The sequence below is a fragment of the Mobula hypostoma genome, chromosome 6 (assembly GCF_963921235.1).
Source record: "Mobula hypostoma chromosome 6, sMobHyp1.1, whole genome shotgun sequence".
Lineage (NCBI taxonomy): Eukaryota > Metazoa > Chordata > Chondrichthyes > Myliobatiformes > Myliobatidae > Mobula > Mobula hypostoma.
Window position 1 is genome coordinate 86,376,627 of NC_086102.1, and position 13,637 is coordinate 86,390,263.

General features: G+C 42.6%; 1 protein-coding gene across 2 annotated transcripts in view; it reads right to left on the reverse strand.

The window, feature by feature from the left end:
• The window catches only part of rb1 (retinoblastoma 1), a 236,448-nt gene extending 224,119 nt beyond the window's left edge, over window positions 1-12,329 (reverse strand). For both annotated transcript variants that reach the window (XM_063051128.1, XM_063051129.1), the window contains exon 1: window positions 12,162-12,329. In XM_063051128.1, coding sequence (XP_062907198.1) covers window positions 12,162-12,226 — 65 coding nt within the window. In that variant the 5' untranslated portion in view covers window positions 12,227-12,329. The remainder of the gene's footprint in view (window positions 1-12,161) is intronic.
• Window positions 12,330-13,637: the final 1,308 nt, after the last annotated feature.

A 13,637-nucleotide genomic window follows, 5' to 3' on the forward strand; every position in this document is an offset into this window, starting at 1 on the left:
ATGTGTTTAAGTAAAGCAGCTCCGAATCCGGGGCAGAGCGGCTGCTCGGGGTGCGCGCTGCCTTTCTTCGTAACAGTGAAAACACCTTCTGAAGGCGAAAACAGGGTACTAATGTAGGTCTTTCGTAACAGTGAGGTTTTGTAAAGCGAATGTTCAAAAAGCGGGGGACACCTGCATTAGTTTCCACAGGATATGACCGCTGAGAACTCGCTTATTTTGTATGAATTATTTCATTCTATCAGTCTGAATAGATTTGGTCTTGGCACTTAATCACTGCATAATAACATCATTCAATTACTTCTCACATTAAGAGCTTTTTACAAAAGTATTGCAGCTTTGCCAACTTTATTGAACAATGATAGAGGTGTCCCCCGCTTTTTGAACGTCCGCTTTACGAAACCTTACTGTACGAAAGACCTACATTAGTACCCTGTTTTCGCTTTCAGAAGGTGTTTTCACTGTTACAAAGAAAGGCAGCACGCGCCCCGAGCAGCCACTCTGCCCCGGATTCCGAACAGCATTGCTTAAACATGTTGCATTGAGCAGCCGTTAGCAAGATGAGCTCTAAGGTGTCAGAAAAGCCTGAAAGAGTAAGGGAGCATGGTATACTTTCTACCTGCCTGATGAGTGTAACTTCAATGCCACTTGAAGCTTGACCTACCAAGAGCAAGGCAGGTAACTTGATTGTGATACTATAGCACTATTTTATTATTTAGTTATTGACATACAGCACAGAACAGGCCCTTCCAGCAATTGGAGCCACACTGCCCAGCAACCCCCAACCCCCCCCCCACCCCCGGATTTGATCCTAGCCTAATCACAGATCAATTTACAATCACCAATTAACCTGCCAACTGGTACGTCTTTGGACTGTGGGAAGAAACCTACGGGATCACGAGGAGAACCTACAAACTCCTTGCAGGCAGCAGTGCGTTGCTGGTACTGTAAAGCACTGTGCGAAGCACTATGCTACCGTGCTGCTCGTGGTAGATTGCCTCTCGTTTTGAGTGGTTGTTTAAATCCGCTACCATTTTCTTAATGAAGTCCAATAGCTAGCATACATCCTGAATCCCTGTTATTTTCAGTACCTCTTCTAAATGTTATTCATATATTAGATCAAATGCTCACCAAGTAAGGGAGGACAGTATGTGGCAATGAAATCATTCCCTTGCCATACCTGACTGATGCCATCTGAGTTCATTGGACCTGGAATCAATATTGAGGATTTCCAGAGTTATTCTCTCCTATCTCTGTATTACTGCCACCTCAGATGGGTCTACTCTACTACTAGATTGTTATGGAGTCATCTGCCATGTTGTCTCTAAGGTACAACTCTGAATACCACTATGTCAGATTGTTGCCTGATTATCAGGGAGACAGCTTGCCCTATTTAAATACCACTGCCCAAATATTTGTGAGGAAGGCTTTGCTAAGTCAACTCAGATAAATTCAGAACCTAAATCTATACTGGATAGTCTGTCCATCTTAATAACAGTATACTTGGGATTATAAATGAGTTGAATTATGGAATTAAGATGACTATTGAATGTGCATGATAGACACTGAATATGGTTGGAACAACAGTCTAGTGTTTATCAGATAACTAGCTGACATAATGTAATGTTCTTGGAAGTTTATGAAAGTTGAGTTTCTGGTCATGCTGCCACAGGTAAATGGCTACACCACAATAAAGAGCCTTGGGAGGAATACATGTACACCTGCAGAAAAGCAAGGGCTAATGCTGAAATTATATATAGTAGAAAACTGATGAACCATAAGTACAGAAAAGAGAAGAACTGAATGGTCAGAGAAAATTTACAAGGATTTTGCTGGGACTTGAGGATCTGCGTTATGGGGAAAGCTTGAAAATGTTAGGACCTTATTCCCTGGCATGCAGGAGAATGAAGGGAGATTTGATAGAGGCATACAAAATTATGAGGGGTATAGATAGACTTTCCCCCCCACTGAGGTTGGGTGAGACTAGAACTAGAAGTCATGGGTTAAAGGTGAAAGGTGAGATGTTCAAGGGAAACATGAGGAGGAACTTCTTCACTGAGAGAAATGTGAGTGTGGAATAAGCTACCAGCAGAAGTGGTGGATGGTGGTTCAATTTCAGCTTTTAAGAGAAATTTGGATAAATATCTGGATGGGAGGGGTATGGAGGGCTATGACCTGGGTGCAGGTCAATGGACAGGCAGGACAACAGTTTTGCATGGACTAGATGGGCCAAAGGGCCTGCTTCTGTGCTGTAATACTCATGACTCTATGGTATGACAAATTACTTGGAAGGGTCACCCAAATCGTCGTCTTTCTACCCAGCATTAAGGTGTATTATGCAAATAAATCTTGCACAGTAAACTGTTCCTTAAAAGTTTGACAGACTTGTGACCTCAGCTTTAATGCAATGGTGTTATTGCAACCAAATTCAAATCACAATGAATCATCGATGTTCCTTTTAAAGGCAGAATCCTACGATATAATGCAGCAGGGACCGTAATATAGGAAGCATAACATTTACACAAAATCAACATCAATTCCATATTATAAAGAAATTTTGTGCTTTCCCAATTTCCCACTTTTTCAATTAAGCTAAAAAAAAACATCATTTGATAAAAACATCGACCACAATCAGCATCCACATTCATTAATTCTGCAAAGTGACAAATGACAATGCAGTTATCATAATGACCTCATCTACCGCTCTCTCCACATTTGGCCTTGCATATCACACTAACATGATTGCAAGGCCTCGGGTTCCTATTTAGGGGCTGCTATTAGGATTTGAAACTGCTAATGCCAGTATGATTTCAAGAGCTGAACTGGATCTCGGTAATGCTATAAGGTACAAGCTTCAATAACAGCTATTGAGGTGCCATTAACGTCAGTCCTCTCCACATCACAGTTCAGATACTGGTTTGATTATTTCATTGGGGATCAAAATATCCACAAACTCCATTACTGTATATGCCCTTCTGAACATTTGAATGGGAAGTATATCTAATTATATCTTTAGCAGAAAATTTATCCTGAATTTCTTCACTAATTCAATGAAGATATTTGATACACTCATGCTCCAATACATGTTCATAAGGAAACAGTTTATCTAACAAATCACTGGTTATTAGTAATAAAGTCCTGTAAAATGCAAGTTTGTTGAAAAACCCATCTGATTCACTGATGTCCTTCCCAACTTGGAGCCTTCAATCCTTAGTCAGTCTGGATAATGCATGACTCCGGACCCAACTCTGCAGGCTCGAATGGCTGAGCAAGCCAATAAGTTGCATCATTCTACTATGTTCAAACAGAGAAAGAATAAAACCAGAGAAAACCAGCATCAAATTCAGAAATGACAAAGTTGCTCCCAGCCAGTCCATCTTAAAGTGCCCATAAATACTTGTGGACAGTGTCTAAACTGAGAGCTCTCACAGAGATGTCAAGTAACAACCTGACATAATTAGACTCAAAACACATACCTTACTGACCATCTGATCAGTCTATCAGCAAATTGTTATAAGGTACAATGCTGTGAGATGGCACTGACTGTTTATTGATGCTTGGTTTGGCTTCCACCAGGAACACTTAGCTCCAGACCATATCATGGCCTTGATCCAAATATGGACAAAAGAGCTGAATTCCAATAAAGCTATTTGACTGAATATAGCCTCAAGGAGCCCTTGAGAAAAAATTAGATCAATTGACTTTAAGAGGAAAACACTCCAATGATTGGAGACATGCCTGGTACAATAGAGGTACTGGTGGTTATTGATTATCAATTACCCCAAGAATTGGACATCATCGAGTTCATCAGGGCTGAATTTGATACCCAGCCATCTTCTGTTGCTTTATCAATTACCTTTCTTCCATCATAAGAGTAGTAATCATTGAATCAACAGGTTTTGTATCATTACCATCCTGGGAGTAACTGTTGGCCAGAAACTCAGCTGCACCAATACATAAATACTGGAACTACCAGGACAAGCTAGAGGTTGGATAGCCTGCTGAGAATGACCTACTTCCTAACACTGTAAAGGTCAAGTCAGCCACATGAAGAAATATTCCCTACGACTGTTTGCAGCTTCAACAAGTCGTTAAATTCAACATCTAGGACAAAGCAGCCTGTATAATTGCCGTGCCATCCACTACCCTAACTATTCATTCCATAAGACCACAAGATATAGAGGCAGAATTAGGCCACTCACCCCTGTTGGGTCTGCTCTGCCATTTCATCATGGCTGATTTATTTTCTCTCTCAACCTCTTTCTCCTACCTTCTCCTGATAACTTTTGACGCCCTTACTAATCAACTTCTGCTTTACATATACCCAATGACTTGACCTCCACAACCACCTACGGCAATGAATTCCACAGATTCACCACTCTCAACCTATCGGTGTATTATCAGCAAATTTGGCCACAAAGCCATCAATCCTGTCATCCAAATCATTGACATATAACATGAAAAGAAGCCTCTAAGAAACACCACTAGTCACTGGCAGCCAACTGGAAAAGGCCTCTTTTATTCATACTCTTTGCGTCCTGCCAGTCTGCAAATTGTTTATACATTCTAGTATCTTTCCGGTAATACAATAGGCTCTTATCTTATTTAGTAGGCTCATATGCATCACCTTATCAAAGACATTCTGAGAATCCAAGTAAACAACATCCTTTGTTTATCCTGCCTGTTATTTCCTCTAAGAATTCCAATACATTTGTCTGGCAAGGTTTCCCCTTAAGCAGAAGCTCCCAACCTTTTTTTATGCCACGGACCAATACCGTTAAGCAAGAGGCCCTTGGACTCCAGGTTGGGAACGCCTGCCTTAACAAAACCATGCTGACTTCAGCCTATTTAATCATGTGCCTCCAAGTACCCGAAACCTCATCCTTAATAATGGACTCCAACATCTTACCAACCACTGACATCAAGCTAAGTGGCCTATAATATCCTGTCTTCCCCACCACCTTCCTTATTAAACAGTGAAGTGTAATTTACAACGACACACATCAAAGTTGCTGGTGAACGCAGCAGGCCAGGCAGCATCTCTAGGAAGAGGTACAGTCGACGTTTCAGGCCGAGACCCTTCGTTGTCCTGACGAAGGGTCTCGGCCTGAAACGTCGACTGTACCTCTTCCTAGAGATGCTGCCTGGCCTGCTGTGTTCACCAGCAACTTTGATGTGTGTTGCTTGATTTTCCAGCATCTGCAGAATTCCTGTTGTTAGTATAATTTACAATCCTACTGTTGTAAAGTGTGGTTATTTAAATTACTGCTGCCTTCCTATCAGCTTGAACCAGTCTAGTCATTACCATCTGACCTCTCTCATTAACAAAGCTTTTCACACACCGAACAGCAGCTCACTGGATGTTACTTTGTTTTTCACGCCATTCTCAGTAAACTCTAGAGACTGCCGTGTGTGAAGATTCCAGGAGGTCAGCAGCTTCTAAGATACTCAAACTGCCCACCTGGCACCAACAATCATTCCACAGTCAAAGTCACTTAGATCATATTTCTAACCCATTCTGATGTTTGGTCTGAACAACAACTGAACCTCTTGACCGTGTCTGCATCCTTTTATACTTTGAATTGCTGCCACATGATTGGCTGATTAAACATTTGCATTAATGAGATGTACATGTATATCTAATAGAGTGATCCACTAAGTGGATCACTGAAAAAAAACTTTTGGTATCCTCTTTTATATTATTGGCTAGCTTACCATTATCTTTAATCTTTGCTCTCCTTATTGCCTTTTTTAGTTGTCTTCTGTTGATTTTTTTTTTAAAAGGTTCCCATTAGGTTAAGCTATAACTATGCCCTCTCTCACTTTTAAGCTGTCTTTAACTTCCCTTGTCAGCCATGGTTGCCTCATCCTGCCTACAGAATACAATTTTGTTTGGGATGAATCTTTTCTGCACCTTCCAAATTGCTCCCAGAAACTCCAGCCACTACTGTTCCACTGTCATCCCCGCAGATGTCCCTTTCCAATCAACTTTGATCAGCTCCTCTCTCATGCCTCTCCAGTTCCCTTTACTCCAATGTAGTACTGATAGATCTGATTTTGGCTTCTCACTTTCAAAGTGCAGGGTGAATTCTATCATATTATGATCACTGTCTCCTAAGGGTTCATTTACCTTAAGCTTCCTAATAAAATCTGGTTCATTACACAACACCCAATCCAGAATTACCTTTTCCCTCACGGCTCAACCACAAACTGCACTAAAAGGCCACCTTGTAGGCATTCGACAAATTCCTTCCCTTGGGATCCAGCACCAACCTTGTTTTCCCAATCTACCTGCATATTGAAATCCCTGATGACTATCGTAATATTGCCTTTTCTCCTACTGTAATTCACATCCCACATCATGGCTACTGTTCAGAGGCCTGTATATAACTCCCATCAGGGTCTTTACCCACAAGGATTCTACATCTTCCAATCATATGTCACCGTCAAGGATTTGATTTAATTGTTACCACAAGAGTCAGCCCACTCCTTCTGCCCACCAGCCTATACTTTTGATACATTGTGTATCCTCATTAAGCTCCCAACCGTGATCTTCTTTTAGCCACGACTCAGCGATACCCACATCACACCTGCTAATTTCTATCTTCCGCAGAATTTCCTTGCACCAACATCTCAGCTACACATTCATCTGCCAAATCATCCTATTCTTACCCTGACTGATGCAAGGCACAGGCAGCAATCCAGAGATTACTACCCTGGAGGTCCTGCTTTTCAGCTTTCTACCTAACTCCCTATATTGTCTCTTCAGAACCTCCTCCCTTTTCCTACCTATGCCATTGGTACCAATATGTACTACAACTTCTGGCTGTTCATCCATCCCCTTTAGAATGCTGTAAACCCAATCTGAAACATCCCTGACCCTGGCACCTGGGAGGCAACAGAACAAATGGGTGTCTCTTTCACATCCACAGAATCTCCTTTCCGTCCCTCTAACTATGGAATCCCCTATCACTACTGCACCCCTCTTCTCTCCCTTCCCTCCTAAGCCACAGAGCCAGACTCAGTGCTAGGGACTGGTCATTGCAGCTATCTCCTGGTAGGTTGTCCCCCCCCCCCGCCCTCACTTCGTCCCCAACAGTATCCAAAGCAGTCTACTTATTATTGAAGGGACTGGCAACACAGGTGCTCTGCTCTGTTAGCCTCTTCCCTTTCCTTCTTAACAGTCATCCTGAACTTAGGGGTGACTACCTCCCTGTAGCTCCCATCTACAACTTCCTCATTCTCCTGTATGAGCCAAAGGGCATCCCGCTGTAGTGCCAATTCCCTAACATGATTTGTAAGGAGTTGCAGCTGGATGTACCTTGTGCAGATGTAGAAATCAGAGAGACTGGATTTCCTCCAATGTCAGCGCACAATAGTGGATTATTTACAAAAAGCAATGCATTTACTTGACCAGGCTACTCCAAACACTGACTTCCAGCAAAGAAAACAATCAGCAAAAGATCAGAATGCTACAACTCCTTTTCAACAGCACTCTTGATAAGCAGATGACCCTGAGAAACGTGTAAGTGAAGTGTCGCCTCACCTGTTTGGGGCCCTGAATAGTGGTGGGGAAGGAGACAGGTGTATCACTCATCCCATTTGCAGGGATAAGTGCCAGGAGGGAGATCAGTGGGGGCGGGTTCAGTGGACAAGGGAGTCATGTGGAGTGATCCCTGCAGAAAGCAGACCATGGGGTGGTGGGGTGGGGGGTGAGAAAAAGATATGTTTCGATGTAGGATCCCATTGAAGACAGCAGAAGTTACAAAATTATGTGCTGGGTGCCAAAGCTCACAAGGTGGTAGATAAGGACAAAGGCAAACTATCCCTGTTATTCTGGCGGCAAGATGGGGTGAAGGCAGATATCTAGGAAATGGAAAAGGTGCAGCTGAGGGCAGCACCGAAGGTAGAGGAAAGGAAACCCTGTTCTTCGAAGGAGGAGGACATCTCTGAAGTTCCAGAATGGAGAGCCTCAATCTGAGAACAGATGTGCATGGTTGGTCATGTCTAACCAACCTTAAAGAGTTTTTCGAGGAAGTTACCAGGAAAGTATATAAAGGCAAGACAGTGGATGTTGTCTGCATGGAGTTTCGGAAGGCATTTGACAACACCACATGGGAGACTGGTGAAGAAGGTTCAGTCGTTCAACATTCAAGATGAGGTAGTAAATGGGATTAGAGATTAGTTTTGTGGGAGAAACCAGAGAGTGGTAGTAGGAGGTTGCCTCTCTGACTGGAGGCCTGTGACTAGTGGTGTGCTGCAGGGATCAGTGCTGTTGTTGTTTGTCATCTATATCAACAATCTGGATAATAATGTGGTGAACTTGATCAGCAAATCTGTGGATGACACCAAGACTGGGGGTGTAGTGGACAGTGAGGAAGGTTATCATTTCGTGCAGGGGGATCTGCATCAGCTGGAAAAATGGCTGCATTAAATTCCATCTGCCAAGTGCGAGGTGTTGCACTTCAGTAGGACCAACCAGGATAGGTCTTACACAGTCAATGGTGTGGTAGAACAAAGACATCTGGGAATACAAGTCCATAATTCATTAAAAATGGCACCACAGATAGCATCCTAAAGAAAGCTTTTGTCACCTTGAGCTTCTTAAATCAAAGTACTGAGTACAGGAGATGGGATGCCATGTTGAAGTTGTATAAGATGTTGGTGAGGCCTAATTTGGAGTATTGTGTGCAGTTTTGGTCACCTACCTAGAGGAAAAATGTAAATAAGGTTGAAAGAGTACAGAGAAAATACAGTATACAAAGGTGTTGCCAGGTCTGGAGGACCTGAGTTATAAGAAAAGATCAAATATGTTAGTACTTCATTCCTTGGAACGTAGAAGATCAAAGGGAGATTTGATGGAGGTACACTAAATTGAGCTGTATCGATAGAATAAGTGCAAACAGGCTTTTTCCACTGAGGTTGGTTGGAACTACATTCAGAGGTCATGAGATAAGGATGAAAGGTGAAAACTTTAAGGGAAACATGAGGGGAAACTTCTTCACTCAGAGGGTCATGAGAGTGTGGAATAAGCTGACAGCACAAGTGGTGCATGCAAGCTCGATTTCAACATTTAAGTGAAGTGTGTATAGGTACACGGATGGTAAGGGTATGCAGGTCTATGGTCCTGGTAGAGGTCGATGGGAGTAGGCAGTTTAAATGGTTTCGGCATGGACTAAATAACCTGCTTTTGTGTAATACTTCTCTGTGAGAGAAAGGTGGAGGAAATGAGAAAAGGGAATAGCATTTTTACAAATGACATGATGGGAAGAGTTATAGTCAAGATAGTGTGAGAGTCAGTAGGCTTATAAAAAATGTCAGAAGACAGTCTGTCTCCAGAGAATCAGACAGAAAGATCAAGAAAAGGGGTGTCCAAGATGAACCAAATAAATTTGAGGACAAGGTAGAAAATGAAAGCAAAGTTGATGAAATTGACAAGCTCAGCATAAATGCTAGAAGCAGCACCAATGCAGTTGTCAATTTAACACAAAGAGTTGGGAACCAAAACCAGTGGAGGCTTGGAACAACCCGTACTGTTCCACATAACCAATGAAAATGTAGGCATAGCTGAAGCTCATGCAGGTGCCTTGGCACATTAATCAATGCAAATACATTAATTTACTAATACACTCTTCAACACTTATTAACTAAAAACAGCACACAATGATAGCAACCAGAACATTTTTTTATATATAAAGGCAATGTATTGTGGGCAACTTACCCATGCATTTACTAATTACCTCCCTGGTCTACTCAGTAACTTTATCAAATGCAACTTCCATTAGATTGTACCTTTCACTGATACAGAACCTTTTAAGTCCAATTGACCAACTATCACTCATTCACAAATCACCACATTCAATTCTACATTCTAACTTTTTCTAACAATATCTCTTGCCTTTGTAATCCACATGACTGTTGTATCTGCTCCCATCTTTAACAGCGTAGTTTTAATTTCTTTGGGCCCCAGTTATTTAAATCAGCATTCAATTTCTTGCCATACTTACAAATATGCAAGCAAAAGAATGAGTGATAACCTTACTTAAACAAGATCATGAAAGGATAGCTGTTGAAATATTTCCACAAATCAAAAAGCCTCAAACTAGGGGACATAGTTACAGGATAAAGATGTGAATTTAAAATGATGCTGTAGGAAATTCTTCTTGCAGAAGATGACGAATCTGGAATTTGTCTAACCCAGAGAATGATGAAGAGCAGGTAGATGCATTTTCACAAGAGCCAGGAACCTATGGGTTCTGCACTGCTGTCAGAGAGGAAGAATGACATCTCAGGCAGATCAACTTCTGGACATATTGTATAGTCAAGACAGTCCTGGTGACATACCCCTTTTTTATGATTGTGTAACCAGCAATTGTGATAAGAATGATGAAGGGAAGGAAATATGACTGTGGATAAAGTTCTTGGGAGGAGTAGTGTTAGATTTTAAGTTTCCAATCAAATCAAATTGAAAATCAACTTTGTGCACTTTCAGTATGTATATTTATTGTGGTTTTTATGGTGCTGTGTTGAAACCAGAGAAACAGTTATTTCATTCTCCTTTACACTTGTATACCGGAAATGACATTGAACAATCTTGAATCTTAAACGATGTTGAATCAAGAGAGAAATCGACTCGTTACTGAATCTGAGGGCCTTTTTAAATCTTTGCGTATGGTTGGCTGGGAAAATTATTACCCATCTCTACCTTATCATGGAAACAATTTAATCCAACGTTTCTCCATAATTCTATGATTACTTTAACTCTATTGCTAAAAATCACACACATAAAGAATTAAGCAAGGAAGCAAACTTTGTTGATCAATGACTAAGCTTTTGTTGATTACCACATGAACTAGAATGTAGGCATAGGCCTAACCTACAGTGCAGTGTCAAGGGAATTGTGCAGTCTTTACAGTGAGATGTTGAGCTTGTGTGGGGCTGCCTGCTCAGAAAACACTAAAGATCTGAAACCAACATTTTGAAAACTGGGGAAGAATACCTCGGGCACAAACAAGAGAAAATCTGCAGATGCTGGGAATCCTGATGAAGGGTCTCAGCCCGAAACGTCCACAGTTCTCTTTTCCGAGCTTCTCCAGCATTTTGTGCATGTTGGCCAGTATTCCACTATTCACCCAATATAATGAACCAAGTTATCTGCTTATTTTCACATTGCTGTTTGCAGGTGTGCAAAGGAAAACTAGCAGCTCCTATACCTCAGCAGCTGCGGAACTTTTTAAAGACAACCTGATTGACAGCATACAAATCTTTCCCACTAAAAGTGTAACGTATCATTACGGACCAGCACATTACGAATTTTACATGTCTGATTACCCTTCATTTAACGTGATGACACTCACCGCATGCATCGGACTAACAGCAGGCGATTACACAATCGTTCGTACTTTAATAGCTAGCAGCAGACAGACCGCGCAGTGCCAACACACAAAGGTGCGATCTAAGCACTGGGAAGGGAGACTGTGCAAGGTCACCCCTTTCGTACAATTGGGAAAAGAAATGGACTTTGAGCATGCGATCGATGTAAAAAAAAATGAGAATGTACACAAAAGACGGTAATTGCGGGATTTGGAGCAAGAATACGCTTAAGAACTCAGCGGGTCGAACATCATCCATGGGAGAAGGACAGTTGACGTTTCTGACTGAGACTCTTCATCAAGAGCAGGGGTTCCCAACCTAAGGGACCCCTCGATTAATGGTAAGAGTCCATGGCATAAAAAGGAGAGTCTAACTAATTGGGGGAAGAGGGACCGTGTAAAGGTGTGTGTAAAGATGCAAAATGTTGCGGTTTGGACCGATTGAGTTTGCATAAATTTTTGACTAAGTGTTTATATTCAGAGGGGACACTGTGTTTGAAAAGTACTGTAAAACAGCCGTGGTAACAAAAGCCGGACTGGAAGTGTAGACAATGCTACACACAAAAACAGCAGGAACAGCAAAGGATCGTGCGTTTTATGACAGCACCAAAGCAAGCTTGGAACAAATTAAGAGGAGTCCAGGGCGTCCAAACACTGGACAGCAACAGCCGTTACACCACGGCGAGCCAGCCACGGGCCGGTCCTCACTTAGAAGCGGCTTGTCGGCAGGGACTGAGTCCCGGCTTCCTGCTCCGTTGCTCAGCCACTGGATCGGTTTGTTCCCGCTCTCACCTGGCCGGAGAGCCGCCTTCCTCAGAGCCGGGCACGGCAACTTTCTTCGAGTGCTTAGGAGGCATGTCGCGAACTCGGATGCCGGCGACTGCGCTCACGGGCTCGGGCGTTTAACGAGCGGCTCCGCACTCCCAACCGACAGCGCTCCCAAATCGCGCCAAACGCCCACCGCTTCCGGTTTGCGCATCGCCGCCGCAGGCGGCGTTTCCCTACGTCACTTCCTTCGCCACCGGTGGCGGCGGAAGAACCGGCGTAGTTCCCATAGCGGGAGGGAGGGAGCCTAGTATTTGGCATCAGTGAGGTTCTTAATCCCTGACTCGTTATTAACCTTGGCTGTAAGGAAGAAAAAGGAGGCTTGGATTTAAAAGGAGCTGTTCACAGGGGCTCAAATTGCATGAAGGGTTGTCGGTGAAGAACATAAACAATAGAAAGGGCAGTTGGCCTCGCAAATGCACCATTGATCAAGATCAGGGTTCACTTTCCATGTACACAGCATTATAGCATACACTTTGAATCCCATCGATTTCTGTTTTGAATTAAGTCAATGCCTGCTCTTCCACAGTCCTCTGGGTAGATCATTCCAAAGGCTCGCCAATCTCCAAGCGAAGTGTTCTACCCAGTATTCTGTGACGCCGAGCCTTGGTTCGAGATGCTTGCTTTGGTGGGAACGACTTCCGTGCATCCCGAACGTAAAACTTTCCAAACGACTGCAGGCCTGATCTAGTCCCTGCATATGATAAGTCTGCCATTCCAGGAACCAATCTGATAAACATTCCCTGAACTGTGTAAACTGTGTATTGACAAGAAGTGCCTTGGGGGGGGGGGGGTAAGGAGGGTAAAACTACAATTAAGGCTCCAGGTGCAATCTCGCCAAGACTCTGAATAAGTGCAATAAGACATCTTTACTCCTGGAAGTTACTAATAATAAAGGCCAGCATACCTTTTGCTTTTTAATCACTTGCTGCGCACATTGGCTTTCGGTGACTTGTATAACTTCATGCAGTTCCCTTTCATCATAAACAGTTCGCTGCCTCTCAGCAATTTTTTTTAAAAGCTCCACTTTACTGTTTTGAGCTTTCAAGTGGATAACTACACCTATTATGACCCTACCCAGTCACCCAGCTGGGCAATTAATATTACCATAGTTTGGTATGACCAGCAAACTTTGAAATATGACATTTATGCTCCAGTCACAGCCTGACAACCTGAGTAAGGTTGGTTTATTCCAACATTTAATTTTCAGCCCACATTAGTACATTACTTCCAACTCTAATTTAGTTGACCAACCTCATCAAAACCCTTCTGAAAATCCCCAGTACCTATTCAACAGGTAATATCATCAAAGAACTCCAGTAGATTAGTCAAGATGATTTCTTCTTTTATAAATCTAAGCTGTATTGTTATCAAAATGCTGTTATTAATTTATTACCTTACTGGCATTGGAGAGGGTCCAGAGGAGGTTCATGACAATGATTC